General features: G+C 30.2%; 1 protein-coding gene across 1 annotated transcript; it reads left to right on the top strand.

Annotated features, from left to right (window-relative positions):
* The first annotated feature begins 3448 nt into the window (after nucleotides 1–3448).
* Nucleotides 3449–5368, top strand: LOC105118898 (protein SENSITIVE TO PROTON RHIZOTOXICITY 1-like). Its single transcript, XM_011016957.1, has 2 exons — nucleotides 3449–4755; nucleotides 5046–5368. The coding sequence occupies exons 1-2, from the start codon at nucleotides 3548–3550 to the stop codon at nucleotides 5050–5052; spliced, it is 1215 nt and encodes a 404-aa protein (XP_011015259.1). The 5' UTR covers nucleotides 3449–3547; the 3' UTR covers nucleotides 5053–5368.
* The last annotated feature ends 12560 nt before the right edge of the window (nucleotides 5369–17928 follow it).

The raw sequence follows: 17928 nt of genomic DNA, 5'->3' as shown, positions 1-17928 counted from the left end.
ACATTTACCACAAATTAAATGTATCTTATATTATTAGATATATTATTATAAAACATGCTTTGGTTAAGGAGTTATTGATACTTCAAGTGCAAAATGATGATATAAAACCATGATAAAAATACATTTTTAAGTACTAATCAATCATACAGGTTTTTAACCATACAACTGATATCATATTCAGTATAAAGGTTGTCCAACCTGGTAGAAACCCTTTCCTCCTCTAAAACCAAGAAAGGTTTTTCATTTACACCTACCGAGGGTGTCTTCCAGTAGTGGGTACAACCTCAGATCCTTTCTCTTTACTCTAAAGGTTGATTTTCTTCAGAAAAGGAGTCGCCACTAGGAAAAGGTGAGACACGTAACTAGACATAAATGAGGTAGACACATTAAATTTGGATCATGATGGTCTCATGTAAAGACCCTGCAACAAAAAACAGTTAATAAAAGAAAAGTGTTGAAATTAAAAAAAAACATATGAAAGCAAAATTACTTGAAACACCATATAGGCTTTTAGCCATACAACTGATATTATATTCGGTATAAAGGTTTTCCAACCTGGTAAAAACCCTTTCCTCCTCTAAAAACAAGAAAGGTTTTTCATTTACACCTGCCGAGGGTGTCCTCCAATAGTGGGTACAACCTCAGATTGGGTTATACCCATCTTGAGGTCAAGTTATTGTCCTCCAATAGTATACCTCACTATTACATACTACTCCCTCCATTTTTTTTTTTTAATAGAGAGGACCTTCCTTTCATGGTACTTTTCATTGGTCCATTTCATCTATTGACAAAGTTAAAAAACTAAAGGATTAAAGGCCCTTATTCAGTGCTACTAATCAAGGTATAACAATGCTTAAATTCCCTAATCGTAAGCTCCTCATTCAAAATCCTTAATAATTTTTTAAATAAGGATAAAATAGTTCATCTATTGGGATGAATCTGAACAGGACTGAGATTGTAATACCTCAGAAAAACCCTTACAAATCCTTGTAAAGGAAATGAGTATTCAAATATACATATGGGGTTGTAATAATAATATCACCCCCATCATATTTGCTGGTGACCTGAGAGATACAGTCACCAGCTTCAGGGATAATTATTGTATAATTTCCTGGCCGATTAGCATTAGCCAAGGATATATAGTCTCAAGTCATTAAACTCTGTATTTTATCCACAAGAGTCTTGGGCAATCTTAGTTGTCTTATTATGCTTGAAACCCCTCGAGGAATATCATAATCTCTTCTTCTAACAGAAGAAGGTTAGGCACCATCCATCTCAGATCTAGGGCCAATTTTTATGGCTAGAGATTTGCAACGAGTGATTTTAGTTTCAAGGCTAAAATTGAAATCACCTTCAAGAGATATGTTTCCCCTTCTTTTTTTTAGAAGTCATAATAATAGAAAGAAGAAAAGACTGAAGAAGGTTTTATGAAACTTAAGGAAATAAAATCTAGTTTAACTAGATAATGAATTCCTCTCTACTGTCAAATTACCCTCTTTTTATAAAATATTGAGAATTTTTAATTCAAAAAATACTGGAAAAAGGGTTTAATAAAAGTACAAGAAGAAAGGAATATAGAATGCAAGGCATATAACACCTCATCTATAACCCTAGAAAGGTCAAAAGTCTACAATATTTATTACACACCGTCAAGTGTTATTCCCAAAAACCTTTTTCTTTTCTCTATAAATATTTTTAGACCTATAATGCCTCATCGTCTCTTCTCAAAAGACTACAAGACATCTACTACCTAATTGTCTTCCTCAAAATCTCTTAAGCCTTTAATGTAAGATTATACATTAAAGGTTTGAGGGAAACTAATGAGTTAACTTTTTGGTTAAGATTTTTATAAAATTCTTAATCATCTTGAATAAAATCGATCTACAAAATATATCAGACTCAAAGTACTTAGCCTTGGCAGTTAGTCAAGCCTAGAGTAATGTGGATCAAATAAACATAGACTTAAAGAACTTGAGCTTGGTAGTTAGCCACACCCAAAGTAACACAGGCAGTTAGTCAAGCCTTATATAATATGCGTCTTGCAAACATGTCGGACCCAAAGAACTTGGTAGTATCTAAGTCTTAAGACTATAAGTCTAATTGTGGAAAATTCTCTAAAATAAAAATATAAAAGACATGTTAAACCACCATGTGTATACTCATAGGTCTATACAAGGTCTTTTAAAGGACCTGTCATACTTACTATCTCATTAATGATATGTAAGAGAAATTTATCTCTCATTTATATAACTGAAAGTAAAAAGTTTTTCGATTCTTCTTTTATCTAAAAAGATAAGGTTTAGGGTATATAAATATTTTTAGAATCATCCAAGTAAAAGGTCAGAACTTTTTAATATTTTCAGATAAAAATATATAGATTTCAGAGCATTAGCTAACTTAAAACTCAAGAACAAATATCATTGTTCCTTGAATTTAAGACTCTTTTAAGTTATTTATTTTCTTAAGTTGTTTAATATATTTTTCATAAATATACTTTATCAGAGGCTTTTTAAATTCCTTATTTAATATTATTTTTTCAAGTACTCAAACTTATTATATTATAATTAAGCCTCGAGTTTTTTAAATTAAAAAAAAATAAATACTTGATTAATCTCTCTTCTAAACATTAAATAATAAATTAAAAATTGCAAACCTTATTTTTGAGTGCATGGTTAAAGGGCGACAGAATGCGGCCACTTGCGTTGCTAGCTAATTAAAGAGATGTTTTGCCCGGCTAATATATGCTGTTAATTACTACTAAAAGAATGTTTGTTTTAATTTTTATAGTTAAGATTATGATTAAATACAATTTATTTATGTATAAAACTCAACCATAAAAACTAATTTTTTCTACTTTTCTTAACTTTTTTAATAAATCCCACACTCAAACCACAACTCACACCTCAAACACAAACACACACTAAATTTTCATTTGGCTGTGGGATGGGATAACGTTAGATGGCACAATTTTATGAAAGAGAGATGGTCTAGCTAGCTATCTACCTACCCAGTGAAGATAATCATGCGCGCGCACCTCCATTAATTTTAATTTGAACATTTCAACTCACGCGTGAAGGTTGACGCCAAGAAAATGACTTTTTTAATCAGTTAATTTAGTCTTTGGAAAAAAAAAAAAAAACAATGATGATGAGATAACGCAACCTAATATGACAACTATTACAGCAAACAATTCGTAAGAGAAAATGGAAATACAATGTCAACATGTAAGAGATATATATAATAGAAAGTCCATATACGAAGTAAGTGGTTTCTTTATTACTACTATATTTTAATACAAATTACAAGCCAACTTCTCTTAACCTCTTTCTTATGTTGTCTCAATGTGAGATTGGTAAGATATGAGGGAGGTCTTACGTGGGGATGAATCTAATGCTCAAATTGACTTGCAGCTTAATTAGCCCTTTGTCTTTATATAATCCCTCTTGTTCAATAATAAACATTATCCTAAAGGGATCCATGATCCAATCTAGAAAGGTTAGATACTAAAGGTAGATTGGTGTAGGAAAGCAATTAGGTTTTCTTGAAAATGATTTCAGGGGACTCCTCTTGCTTCCCTAGTGGCTCCTCACAAGGCTTTCATATGTATCAAGCTGTGACAGAAGATGTTGTTTCTTCAACTCGTGAAGCAAGTTCCAGCTCAGAGACTCATTCAAATTCTCTTCTCTGCAATCTCTCCCTTCTCAAAGACAAGGTCCATCAAGTGGAGTCGTTGATCAGCATCCTTATCGCACCTGATCATAGCCAACCTGAAGATAAGTCAACTTCGGTAGCTTTAGCCAACATGAGCACCATGATTCAAGAAATAATTGTCGCTGCATCTTCAGTGATGTTCACATGCCAACAGATGGGTATTGGTAACGATATTTCAGGCAATATCAACACAAATGACTTGCACCAGCCGCGTGGCTGCAAGGCTGAAGAAAGTTCCTTGTTATCACAACCAAATTTTGGTGGCCACCATGCTGGTAACATCGGAGAAGAAAGAGGGCAAAGCTTCTTCTCTCCCGAATCTTTTAACTGGTGCAGTGATAACTATAATGATAACTGTAATACTAATGAGAATATTCGAGGAATTCATGTTAGCAGCAATAATAGGGTTGATATTAGGAGAGAAATATTGTCTCAAGGGGGTGAAGGTATTTTACAAGGGCAATCACCAAAGAATTATGATATCATCGAATTGGATGCAGCCGATTTATTAGCCAAGTATACTCATTATTGCCAAGTCTGTGGAAAAGGGTTCAAGCGTGATGCTAATTTGAGGATGCACATGAGAGCCCATGGTGATGAATACAAGACTACTGCAGCTTTGAGCAATCCGATGAAGAACAATCCAACTGCAACGCCAGAAAATAAAGAAGCTTCAATGAAATTGCCTAGAAAATATTCGTGTCCACATGAAGGGTGTCGGTGGAACAGGAAACACGCCAAGTTCCAGCCACTGAAATCCATGATTTGTGTAAAAAATCATTACAAGAGGAGCCATTGCCCCAAGATGTATGTTTGCAAGCGTTGCAATAGGAAGCAATTCTCGGTGCTGTCTGATCTACGGACTCATGAGAAGCACTGTGGGGATCTCAAGTGGCTATGCTCATGTGGTACAACATTCTCAAGGAAAGATAAGCTTATGGGTCATGTTGCCTTGTTCTTTGGGCACACTCCAGCTATAAGTGGCTTGACAAGGCCTAAAAAATTCGAGAACCAGGCAATGCAAATGCATCTAGATCATGATAGGTAAGTAATATATAGGCTTTTCTTAATTTCTTCTGGTTATACATGACCTTAATTACGTACGTAATATACAAAAAGAGATTAATAAACACACCATTTTTGTATCATGGCTAGCTATGTAGGCACATTTAATTCAAGAAACAACATGTATTTAGTGCTGTACGTGTTCGTATTCATGTTTTAATTAGATTTCTCGTGCTATGTATTTATGGAGAGTACTACTAGACTTCACATGTTTTTGTCTTGCCAAGGTGATAATCATCTTTTATTTATGTACACTTGCTATATTTTAGGGGATGATGAAGCAACTATATGCATGGAACCCTGCTCCTTTGTGGGAATTCATGTCCTTCAGAAAATGGCCTTGTAATTTCTTGGACATGCATGACTCGGCGTGGGAGATCAGTAGTTGCAATTGATGTCGACAAGCTCATATTGTATATCCATATATGACAGTACAGTGTTAGATTTGAATTATTAATATTATTATTTTTTTATTTTTTGGGAGAATCAATGTTAACTTGTTCGTGTTCATGTAAATGAGTTTAAATGATGTGATGAACAATGTAGTATATATCAGCATGTCCTTTGAAAACACAGGAACTCTAAAGATTAACGATTGTGCACTCAATATGCATGCTCGACATGATAATACTTTATATACATACATTCCATAGCGTAGTATGTATTAGCATGTAGTTGACTTGAACTACATGCAAAGATTTAATGAAGATATTTAGATACTTGCCAATTATAGATATCATCGAAGTCGATAAGCAAAGGAAGAAATCCTCCACAGTTTGAGAAGGAAAATAAATTAATTTTTGATTACTAATTTTTATAATTTTAAGATCCTCATTCAAGAAGTAAAGAATTTAAGAATCTTTTAATATTTATTTTTTCTTTCCACATCAACAATCCCTCAATATAAACCAATAGTGTGTTTGGTAATGCAATAGCTGTGATAGCTATAATTTGAAAAAAATTATTTTATGAAATATACTTTTAATTCTGGTTGGTTTGGAAAAATATATGTTTAGTTAAAATTATGATTGAAATTGAAATTGAACAAAAAATAGTTTAATGTGTTTGATTAAGAATGATTTTGAAATTGAGGTTATAAATAATTTTAAAAGTATATATTAATATTTATGATTTTTAATTTAAATATTTTAGATTTAACTATTGCTATTATATCATAAAATAAATAATATTTTATATAAAATATTTTTTATTGTTCCATTAAACTATCTACAATTCCATCAATATGAAATACATCTGACAAGGACTATAATTTTCATAAAAATTTTAAGAGCGCAACAACATTAGGTAAAATATAATCACGAATAAAATTGGGATTGCGATTAAATTCTGCAAATGTTATGTCATCAAACGATCTCCGTCTAATTTATGTAGTGTCATTGAACAATATTTAACACTAGTTTTTTGAATAAAACATAATTAAAAATAAATTTCTTTTAATTTTGTTAGGTCGGACCAGTTCAATGCATTTTTAGCTTTGAACCGAGTTAGTCGGGTTGGAATAGTAAATAATATCTCAATGTTCACGTGAACAGTGAAGCACGCTCCACTATTCATTTAAAGAAAACCCATGAATATTGAACAATGGAGACATTCTCTACTGTTCATTGAAGAAAACCTATGAGCAGTGGAGTCATGCTCCACTGTTCATGAATTTTCTCAAACTCTCAGCACAAAAAGCAGCAAATTACTGCTTCTTATAAACTTGTGGCATAGCCATAGTTGATGGTAGGTCCCATCAATAAAAATTTATTTTTTAAGCATTACCACATGTTTGTTTTGTTGTAGTTACTTCAAATACAGAAGCAACCACGCAAACAAACGAACCTAAAGCCTAGAGGAAAACAAACAAACAATAAACAACACTAGAAAAACATTATCCAACCCTAGAAAACCAAGAGAGAAAAGAAAAAGGATAATTATATTGAGGCTCATGTAGTTCGTTTATTTCCTTCCTTTCTTACCAACTCCACCATAAAATAAAAAGTGACAATAACTCGAGAAGATACTTCATCGAACTCTAATAAGTATGTAGGGATTTTAAAGGACCCTCTAACATAGCACGAGTTTGTTGCTTCAATAACCTTATGCATGTGCCTCATCTTAACCAAAAAAAAAAAGTCTTTTATTCCGTGCAAAACTCTCTTCTCTACCTCCTTTCTCTGCAACTCACATTACTCAAATTGAGCCTAAATATCCCTTAATTGTCCCAATTGGTTTGATACAAACCCAAACACTTTTTACTTGAATCCATTTAACGCCTTTCTCTTCTTCCTCAAATTAGACACATTTAGGTTCACCTCTTCTTACATGAAACCATCATTTTCATCATTCTTTATTTTATCATCACCATTATAATTCTTCTTCATATCTTCCCCTTCATAATTAAATCTCAAACTCAATACCCCATTCTCGCTTATCAATCCTAGTAAAATCCCCATATATTAAATTACTTAGTTGGCCAAACTCCTCATCTTCATTCCTTTAACACTCACTAACGAATCCCCACCATTTTCCATATTCTCACTCCCTAAAAATATCATAATATATGAAATTCTTAAAGCTTTTGAATGGGAAAATGGGTTTTGAAATCAATTTAAGGAGCTTTTTTTCTCTAACTTCAATTAATGTTCTAAGCTAGGAAAGGTGATTGATACTTAAAAGTATATTTTTTATCAAGGTTTTATATCATCATTTTGCACTTGAAGTATCAATAACTCCTTAACTAAAGCATGTTTTATAATAATATATCTAATAATATAAGATACCTTTAATTTGTGGTAAATATTCATTTTAAATGCAGGCCTATCACATAAATGAAAATATTGATTGATGACTTTAAGAACTTAAATTGCAAGGATAAAGAGATGGCCAAACTTAGAAAAGAGATGTCGGTGCAATCCAAACCGGAACACTGTTCGGTAATTGGGTCATATCTAGAGCTATATATCTCAGATTTAGGTCCAATTTATATGGATGGAAAGGTAAGACATAGGCCTACAACTTTCATATGGAGCCCAAGATCTAAAAAGGCCATTATCAAGTCCAAATTGTAGCAACAACAAAGAAGCCCGAATCTGTCTTCCAGCCCGAGCACTGTTCGGTATTTTGGCCATTGTTCAGTATTTTGGTCATATCTGGAGCTGTAGAAGTCAAAATGATCTGAATTTTTTTACACAAGAAAGCTGAGACAATTGCCTACAACTTTCATGTTTGCAACTGGCTCCAATTTTGACGTTATCAATGACGTTTTGGGCAGACAAGAGAAGATAAGGATTGTCACCAAGTCAAAAGTTGGTCACCCACTTATCAATTAGTCATCAAATCAATAGTTCCCATTTTTGGCCTATAAAAGGAGGCATTTGCCATGCATTTAGGCATCTTGGTGTTCAGATCAAGATCATGCTCTTCCTTTCTCTCTTTGTATTTTTTGTAATGTTTATGCTTTGCTTTCATTAATATCAAGTTTATGCCTTTCATTTCCTTTCCTTTACTTAGTTAACTTTTATGTTCTTATTTTGTTTATCTATTTTGCTTTCTTTCATTATGTCTAGCTAAGTTAATTATGTCAAGGTGAAAAGGTTACACTAATGGTGTAAGAATAAGTATAATGTAAACTTATTATTATTATTATTATTATTATTTTTATTATTATTATTACTATTGTTGTTGTTGTTATTGTTGTTTTATAATTGTTGTTTATAATTTGTACAATTAACCTCCCTGTGGTTCGACCCCGGTCTTGCCGGGTTATTTATTACTTCGACACTTCTGCACTTGGGAGAAGACATCAATCTTTTAGTCATGTCAAAAGGCGTGGATCTAAGACACATAACACCCCAATCCCAGGCAAGTACATCTTTTTATACTAATTGCATGTTAGGGTTATAACTCTATCTCTTTATACTACCACGTTTTAAATATTTTATGATTGTGAGTATCAATGTGGATTGAAAAAGTGTTAGGGATTTTGAAGAGAGAGATTTTGATATGTAATTTATTGATGTTTTTGAAATATTCTATATAAGGGTATTTTATTCCTTTCATCTAAATATAAAATTTATAAAATAATAAAGGCAAAACAAGAAAATAAATAAACTTTAAGAGACTCAATGTGATTATCCTAAAAAGAAGCAAACCAAAAAAAGCCTAGCAAACCAAAAAAAAAAAATCAGCCACTCATAAACTCTCTCAACCGATAATCATTAAAACCCTTTCTATGCTGCCTAAAAAGTATTTTTCTTTTTGCCTAAAAAAGCCATCACATAACTTAATCATCTCCTTAAACCTAGCCTCATGATCCACACATAATAGCTCCCCTCTAATGAGATCACCATAATTAGTCATGATCAAAATATCTTCCTCTCTCACCATCATCGAACACCCATGAGTAGCGGTAGTGATACTAGCCATAAAAGTCTCCATCTTTCTTTGCTCGAGCACAAGCCAACCCTTACCAGCAACAATCCCAATCAATAATAGCATTATCTCCAAGACTATCTTTATTAAAAAAAACAACCCCTATATTTTTTTATTGGAGCCATCAAATCAAACATCTAAGATACGAATTGATTAATCATATCCATCTCTTTTCTATTATGTTTCTTTATACAATAACCCTTACAACTTAGGATTGTTTTTTATCTTTTCCTAGCCAATCTAACCACAAAATAAACTAGGAAATCAAGCCCAGAGATTTTGGTAAAGGATATAAAAGACACGTGTCATCGTTCTATACATGACAGATGTGCAAATGCATTGGCCAACATGCCACCACTTCCTAGTTATATTCTAACAGTTTTCGATCAATTACAATAAGATATAATTTATATTATTTTCTAATGCATCTCCTCAAGTGAACGTCTTTTAGGCTTGAAACTTGCACAAATTTACAGTACCTTATGTTTAATTTTTATCAAATAAATAAGGATAGTGAGATCCAAACTAGTAATTGTTTGGTTATTAAGGCTCTGATACCATGCAAAGAACCATCTCAACCCAAAAATTTAAGTTGTTTGGTAAGGTCCTACCATATGATTTATATTATTCTTTAATATTAATGATCATTATCCCTTGACAGCTTCAATTTTACAAGTGGGTTTTAAAGGATTTATATGTTTTGGACTATATCGATATTGTCATTATACTAGGGGTGAGCATTTTTTGGTTTGATTAGGTTTTTACTTACAAAAACCAACCAAACTAATTTTTATTTTTTATAATTTAAAACTAAAACTTGTTCAAACTGATTATTTTCAGTTTGGTTAGGTTCAGTTAATTGGGTAAAAAATTCATAAAAACCTATATAATCGAGTTTTATTTCATGTGAAGGGCAAGTTGATGCCAACAAAGTGGAGAAGATGGAAGATGAATTGACTAGTCTAAATGGCAAGAATTTCAACCATGTAAAAGTGTAAAACAACGATCCTAACTTTTTTTTTTTAAATGGTGAGAGGACTAACAGAATTTCTACCAACTCATAAAAAAGACATGACAACCCTGAAAAGTCCATGAAATTGAGAAAGATAGAAGAAATGCACATCCTTTTTGTACAAAAAAAATGCACATTTATTTCATGCAAAAAAAACATTGTATATCTCTTTATCTATTTTTTAAAAATAATAATTGTGAAGTGTTCATGTGTCAAAGACAAGTAGAATATGAACAAAGGAAACATTGAAAATTTAGGGTCAAATGGTGATATCCATGTTGAAAGTTTTGGTGATAATTTTTTTAAGGCTTGAGCTTGGATCTAGAGAATCAAAGAATAATGAAAGAATTAGAGAAGGAGAGTGGTGGGAGAGGGGCAACTTGAAATACATTTAAAAGAAAGGGGGCGGTTGAGACTCTAAGGTTTGTGAAGTTTAGTTTTAGGGTTTTTTTTATAGTGAATTTAAATACTAGTTGAACCAGTTAGATCTGATCCGGTTCAATCATTTTAAAATTTTAGAAATTGAAACCAAACTAAACTAATTTTTTTAGGTATTTTAATCGATTTATTTAATTATTTTTTTATTCACCCCTGCATTATATTTTATAAGGGTTAAATAAAAAGTAACAGAGCAAGATAGCATCACCACTATCTAAAATAAAATGGTCCAGCTCAAAGTAATTAGTGGTTAGATGTAAGTAGTTATTTGATAGGTATCATGAATAAGTTTCGTACCTAGGCAAAGAAGAATAGTAACTTTTGACTTACCTTTTATTTTCTAAAGCCTAGAATTATTTCTCATTTTTTTAAGATGTTACATTCATTTTCTAAAGGAAAACAAACAAGATGTCAAGATCCTAAAAAAAAAATCATGAAATTACAGTGTTTTTTTTCCCGAATCACAGGATTTACACCACAATCACAACTATAAAGAGATATTTAAGGAAAATGATTACCTTGAATAAAAGGATTTAATATGCTGAAATTATGATAATTTATATTCAAGTAAAAAGATTTAAGAGAGAAAGAGATTTGCAATACTCATAGTTTATTTTTATGAAAAGTTATCTTTGTAGAAAAAGGAAACTGTTTTTTTAAAGATAAGAAAAGAAAAATATTTTTCTATAATTAAGGCTTAACTTTTTTTTACTACTATAAGTTCACCAAATATAAAAAAGTGAAAAAAAAATAGTTTTTAAAAAATTATTTTTATATAAACAAATAAGGCCTAAAAGCCCACTTGATTAGAGAAGCCGCGAGAAAAGATCAACTAATAAGGGTTTTGAATTTCAAAATCTCACCGTAAAGGATCACTAACCAGCCCCCCTCGTCCATTGCTATTCCTGAAATTTAATAGTTTACTATATACACATCACAGGTCCAGTGTTATCCCAACCAACAAATCAAGTCATACCTTTTTTTAATATATATTATATTAAAGTTTTTATTATTAATTGATCATGAATTTAAATTAAATTTTTAAATTAAATTTTTAAAAATATTATTTAAAATATTTTGGTTTTTGAACATACCCTATACTTTAAAAAAATAGACTTTATTTTAAAGCTAATTTAAAATAATAATGACATACTCCAGTATATTAATAACTTGGGCACCGAAAACACAATTTTTTGCCATTTATCTTCAACCAAAATCCCTTCAAATTCTCTCTTTCCCATTTTTTAAAATTTAAAACAAAGTAAAAATTAAGGCATAAAATGGCGAGATTGTTGCTCGCGGTGAAGAGAAAAAAAAAAATCAAAGATGGAGGGTTGTTGGTGTGATTAGAGGTGGAGGAAAGCATATGGTGTTGCTGTTAAAATTAAATTCAGACCATAAATTTTAATTGAAAATTAAAATCCCAAATTTATTAATTCGACTATTTCTCTAATTTTCTTCATTAGAGCTTTGTTTAATTGATTGGAAATGATTAAAAAAAGAAAGTATATGATTGTTTTTGTGGGTAGTTCATCTATAACCGTCTAAAAAACACACGTACAAAGTAAACTCTTAAACAAAAATTTGGTGAAAAAAAATTGAACAATGAAAAGAAAAGTGATCAAGGGATGGGAAAAGAATTGCTTACTGTAGTTAATAATAGAGATTAATTAACTTACTTAAATTTTATATTATTTAATTAAATATTTTTTAAATTATTTGATTTTGTAGTTGATTGACAACAGAGATGAGAAATCAGTAGCAAAGTTAGTAGAATTTATTAAATAATTATTGATTCTACATCATCGAACCACGAGGACAATGATGCACAATGTAGTTGAAGTTTTTAAAAATATATATAAAATGAGTCCTTTTATTTTTTGTATTTTTTCAAAATATATATAAAATGAGTCCTTTTATTTTTTGTATTTTTTCAAAATATATATAAAATGAGTCCTTTTATTTAAAATAATATTAACATATTAAAATAATATATAAATATACAAAAATTAATTTAAAATATATATTTTAAATTAATTTTTTTATATTTATATATTATTTTAATATGTTAATATCAAAAATAAAATTTCAAAAAATAAAATAAATATTATTTCCTTCGTTATTCTACCTACAGCAGTCAAGTAGACACATATAATATTACAAGGCAGTCCTTCAATTTCTTCTTGGTTCTTAAACCAAAACAGAAAAAGCTTGGATTTTACCGTTTTGAGTTAGGCAATGTGTAAAATCTTTGCTTGTTTATAGAAAAGTTAAAAATTAGCAAAAATCATACACTAGGTCATTGAAAAAATACCCTAATTTCTAGAACTTTAATTATATAATTATATCATATATATTATTTTGTTATATGGTTTGACTTGTTACAAACCTCCAGCCATATCTAAAAGTTCAAATCAAGTAAAAGAGATATTTGATTTTGAATAGATTATAATAAAAGTGATGAAACCCTGAATTAAAAGTTAAGGTGGGGGTGAGATATCCTACTGTTCAAGATGACTTATGAAAAGTAACTTTTAAATATACTTTAAAAAAAAATAGTTGTTATAAATAATATAACAAATGAGTTATCTTAGAAATATATTTAAGAAAAATTGACTTACATCAGTTTTTTTATGAATAAATTAATAAATTGATGTTTGAGTTAGTAGTCTATACGTTACAATTAATAAGTTAAAAGAAAAAGATTCCTGATTTTCATTAAGATGATGTGCTCTTATAAATGATTAAGGGATTATTTGGAATTGTGATAATGGTGATGGTTTAAAATATTTTTTATTTAGAAAAATATTAAAATAAAAAAAATTATTTTTAAAAAATTATTTTTTATATCAGCACATCAAAACGATCTAAAAATATAAAAAATTATTTTAAATAAAAAATTTAAATTTTTTAGAACGTCGTTTGCACCGCGTTCCCAAATATACTCTAAAATAAAATTCCAAATCAATTTTACATCAGTTTTTAATTAAAATAAAAATTTATTCTAACATAATATTTTTTTTTTCTAACACATAATTCAGCAACATTTTAAGGCTATATTTATTTTTATGATGTGATTTGTGTTTTGTCTTAATTACAAATTTAAAAGTATTACTTAAATCAATGCACCCCATATTTTTTTCTTGAACTCTTATTTAAAACATTAAATAAAAAATAGCTATAATTTATAGTTTTAAAAAAAATTATTTTTTAAAATTACAATCACAAAAACTACTATAATATTAAATAAATACTAGGTAAAAAAGCGCCAAAGTGGATAAATAATAGGTACCTCCGACTCAAACAATGTTAGTTAGCTATCGATGCTCAAAGGGGAACCTCTATCCCATTTATGGTACAATTCTCTTCTTGTATTATTAAAAAAAGATTCATGGTTTTGGGGTTTCACAAATCTCTCGGCGCTGCAAAAAGGAAACAAATTGTCTCCCCATGGAAAATGAGGATTCCATGTTTAGTGTAGAAAGACAACACAGAATTACGATCCTTGCACTTCGGATTTGTCTAAGATTAGGGACAGGAATATCTGCGTAGAGAGATCTATTTCCTACAATCAACATTGTTCTCTCAAAGTTCAGTAGAGATGGCACGCCCGTTGAAAGGTCAAGAACAAGTGGACTCAAGCATGTGAAAACAGAAAATAACTTGGTAATTGTAAACTAAACATGTTTCAATATTATCAGATCAAACTCATTCGAAGAGATGGAAAATTCTTGGAGTAATTGAAAAATCTCAGAAGTAAACAGAACTCAGATGCTTGCTTGAAGACTGCTGCAGACAGTGAAGGAACATTTCCTTGCAGTCCCTCAATCCATCAAATTCTGATATACAAGAGTTCCTCTCATATCCCTTAACTCTTATTTCTAGGCTCCCTCTCGATTCATTTAATCTAGCTACTCAACTCATCCAATCCACCTACCATCTTGGATCTAGGACTATCTTTTGCAACATGATTTGAAATCTGATGGATCACATGTAGACATCATCAGGCTTGTGAGATTGTAGAGGATGTGAACTGACGCTGATGGAAAGAATGATAAGGGGTTTGTAAACAAAGGAATCAGCAGCTAACATAAAGTAGAATTGTCTAATTAGTTCATCTTCACTAACATTGTTGGATAACTGGGGAAGAAGCTAGAATGTTGTGTACGTTAACAGCTGTTTGCTTTACTTTTATCAGGTGGGTACTCTCTAGTTTCGGTGTCATGTACTCACTTAAATTCTCTGAGTTTTGAATGAAATCCTCATTTTTCAAAAAGGAAAGTGGGATGAGAACTTTCCAATCAAATACCATGGATTCATTGAGTATTAAGGAATTAACGAACAGGCCAGGTTAGCTACCATGGATTGTGATTACAATTGTAAGTGCCAACCTTCTCTTATAAAATTCGTTGTCCTCTGCGCATATCATAGAATCGGTAAGTTAAGAAGGCATGGAAACAAAATATAACCATTTTTTCACTACTAGTACAAGGAAATAACAAAATGTCATTTGGAATGCAGCAAAACCATTAATAAAGAAATAATGAACTAAGTAATTAAGTACCTTCTCTTTCATTGATCCCCAAAAGAAAACGATTAACATGTCATTTGCAGGATCATTAATGATCATATGGATCACATCAAAATGATTCGCTACTGGATTTGCGAAATTTTTGTAGGTTGGATGCGTGTAAAAGAACAATTCTTAACTGATATTTTAATAATAATTTTTTATTACTTTTTAGTATATTCTCTCCACTAAAAACATTTGAGACTTAAACTTGTAAAAGTCCATCACTACTATTTTATACTTAATTTAATTAATTTAATTAAATAAAATGATAGTAGCCAGAGGTTATTAAAATTATTATTGAGTTTATCTTAAATTATGAGTTTAAGTAAGAAAAGAAATACTTGTATACTTATTCCATATAAAAATCTGAAGTTATTATATGTTTATGTAATGTTTATTTATTAATGCTTCCATTCTTTATGCTTATATTGGTAGAGAGATAAGAGAAAATGTGAGTCTTAGGTTCTTTTGGGATTTGGGTAAAAGTAATATTGTATGACACCTTAATTTTATTAATTTAGTTAAATGAAATAAGGGTGGCTAGAGGTCATTAAGGCTCTAGCTGAGTTTGTCTTAAATTGTGAGTAAAGAAAAACTCATGTACTTAAACCATATATTATCATATTTTAGTTTAATGTTTATTTGTGAATGCTTCCATTCTCTACACCTTCAAGGCTAGAAAGAGGAGAGAATGTGAGTCTGGGGTTTCTTTGGAATTTGGGTGAGAAAGCAAACTTGTATGATATCTTTCAATCTTTTATTTTTATCATCGTTTCTTTCATAGAATATGTCTAAGTTTTCAAATCATGTTAGTTTTATGTGTGTTTATGTGTGATTAATTGTTCTTGTTCTTTTACATTTCTTTACTTGCTAATAGGTTCAAGGTTTTATGGTTGTTTTTACTACAAACTAGTATCATAGCTTACTTGATAGCTTACTTGGTTATAAGTTGGCTTTTATGATGATGATAAAAGTAAAGCTAAAGGTGAAGTTTGATGAAGAGAAATTTAATGATAGGAATGATTTTAATCAGTAGAGGATTAATATGCACGTCTTATTTTTTTAATAAGGTTTAGGCATTAAAAAAAATAAACAGTCTACTTAAAAGGATGGATGATGAGAAGAAATATCTCATAAAATAGACATATAATGGAAAAAGTTGGAAACTCTTTACATGACCAAATCCTTGATGAACTGATTGTATCTGAAGCATCGGTTATATACTAAGAATGTATGCCCATTAAAAATTATATTGATGAATTCAATACAGTAATTTTCTATTTTTAAAATGTTGATGTTAAGGTTCAAGATGAGGACCTGGCTTTGGTTTTATTATATTTGTTACCTTTATTTATGATTATTTTGTTGATACTTTGTTATATGGAAGAAATAATCTTAGTTCAAACAATATAAAAACTTCTTTAAACTCTAGGGAGTTGAAAAAATATGTGTTAGAGTACTTGCTTATACACATAAGAATTATGTTCTTCTACTTGTTTATACACATCTTATTAATGTATTTTTTAAGTCCTCATACCGCTGAGTGCTTAAGATTTTCATTGCAATACTCCATTTATCATCCCACGTGCTATTGCTGACAAAAATAGGTAATGAATCCATACACAACCTAAGTGAAGTATATATAGAGGTAATATGATGAGTGCTTAAATACTTAAAATCTTCTCTCGAATAAGAAATTCTCTTTAAGAAGAACAATTACCTTAATCTCATTGGCTATACTAATGCAAATTGGACTAGGAATCTGACTGACAAAAAAATCTACTTTATGATACTTAACTTTTATTAGGGGGAACTTGGTAACCTAAAAAAGTAAAAAGCAAAAGATAATGACTTTATCTAGTACTGAAGCAGAAGAAGCAGAATTCAGGGGGATGATCAAAGGATCAAGTGAGGTACTATAGATAAAAAAGGGGGATGATCAAAGGATTAGGTGAGGTACTATGGATAAAAAAGCTACTTAAAAAAGTGGGATATCCTCTGGATATTGAAATCAAGATGTAATATAACAACAAAGCTACAATTGTTATAACCAATAATCCAATTCAATATGGCCGAACTAAACAAGTAGAAGTAGATAGATATTTTATCAAACAAAAACTTGATGAGAAAGCTATAAATTTTTTATTTTGTCAAATATTAAGATCAACCGGCAGATATACTTACTAGAGCAATATCAAGTAAAGTATTTCACTACTCTCTCCATAAGTTAGGCATACAAAATATCTTTATACCAACTTGAGGGGAAGTAGTTACAAGAATTAATTTGATAATATTACAGTTTGGCAATGTAATTATAGTTACTTTTTAAATAATTTTTCGTGCCAAAATACATATTAATAATATTTTTTTATTTTTTAAAAATTATTTTTAACATCAGCATATCAAAACATATAAAATATATTAAATTTAAATAAAAAAATTTTAATTTTTTAAAAACACGTTCCCAGGAGGTGCTAATTCAATTATCCAAAAAAAAATGATATCGAGCAAGATCATTTGCTACAGATTAAGGATACATCACAGAGCAGAATTACTAAATAATAACTAGAAAATACCTTTTTACTTAACCCTTTGGCAGCCGAATTCATATCAGTCCAATATTTTAATACCTACCTGTCCAAAACACTCCACCAGCCTGATCTTGTCTGTCAAATTTGTGTTGTTGCAGATA

This window comes from Populus euphratica, unplaced genomic scaffold (genome assembly GCF_000495115.2).
Source record: "Populus euphratica unplaced genomic scaffold, PopEup_1.0 scaffold2294.1, whole genome shotgun sequence".
Lineage (NCBI taxonomy): Eukaryota > Viridiplantae > Streptophyta > Magnoliopsida > Malpighiales > Salicaceae > Populus > Populus euphratica.
Note: the sequence above shows the minus strand (reverse complement) of the source record. Positions and strands in the feature narration are given on the sequence as shown.

Bases quoted from the DNA above. Each gene is read 5' to 3' on its own strand.
- LOC105118898 (XM_011016957.1), top strand. From the start codon at position 3,548: ATGATTTCAGGGGACTCCTCTTGCTTCCCTAGTGGCTCCTCACAAGGC.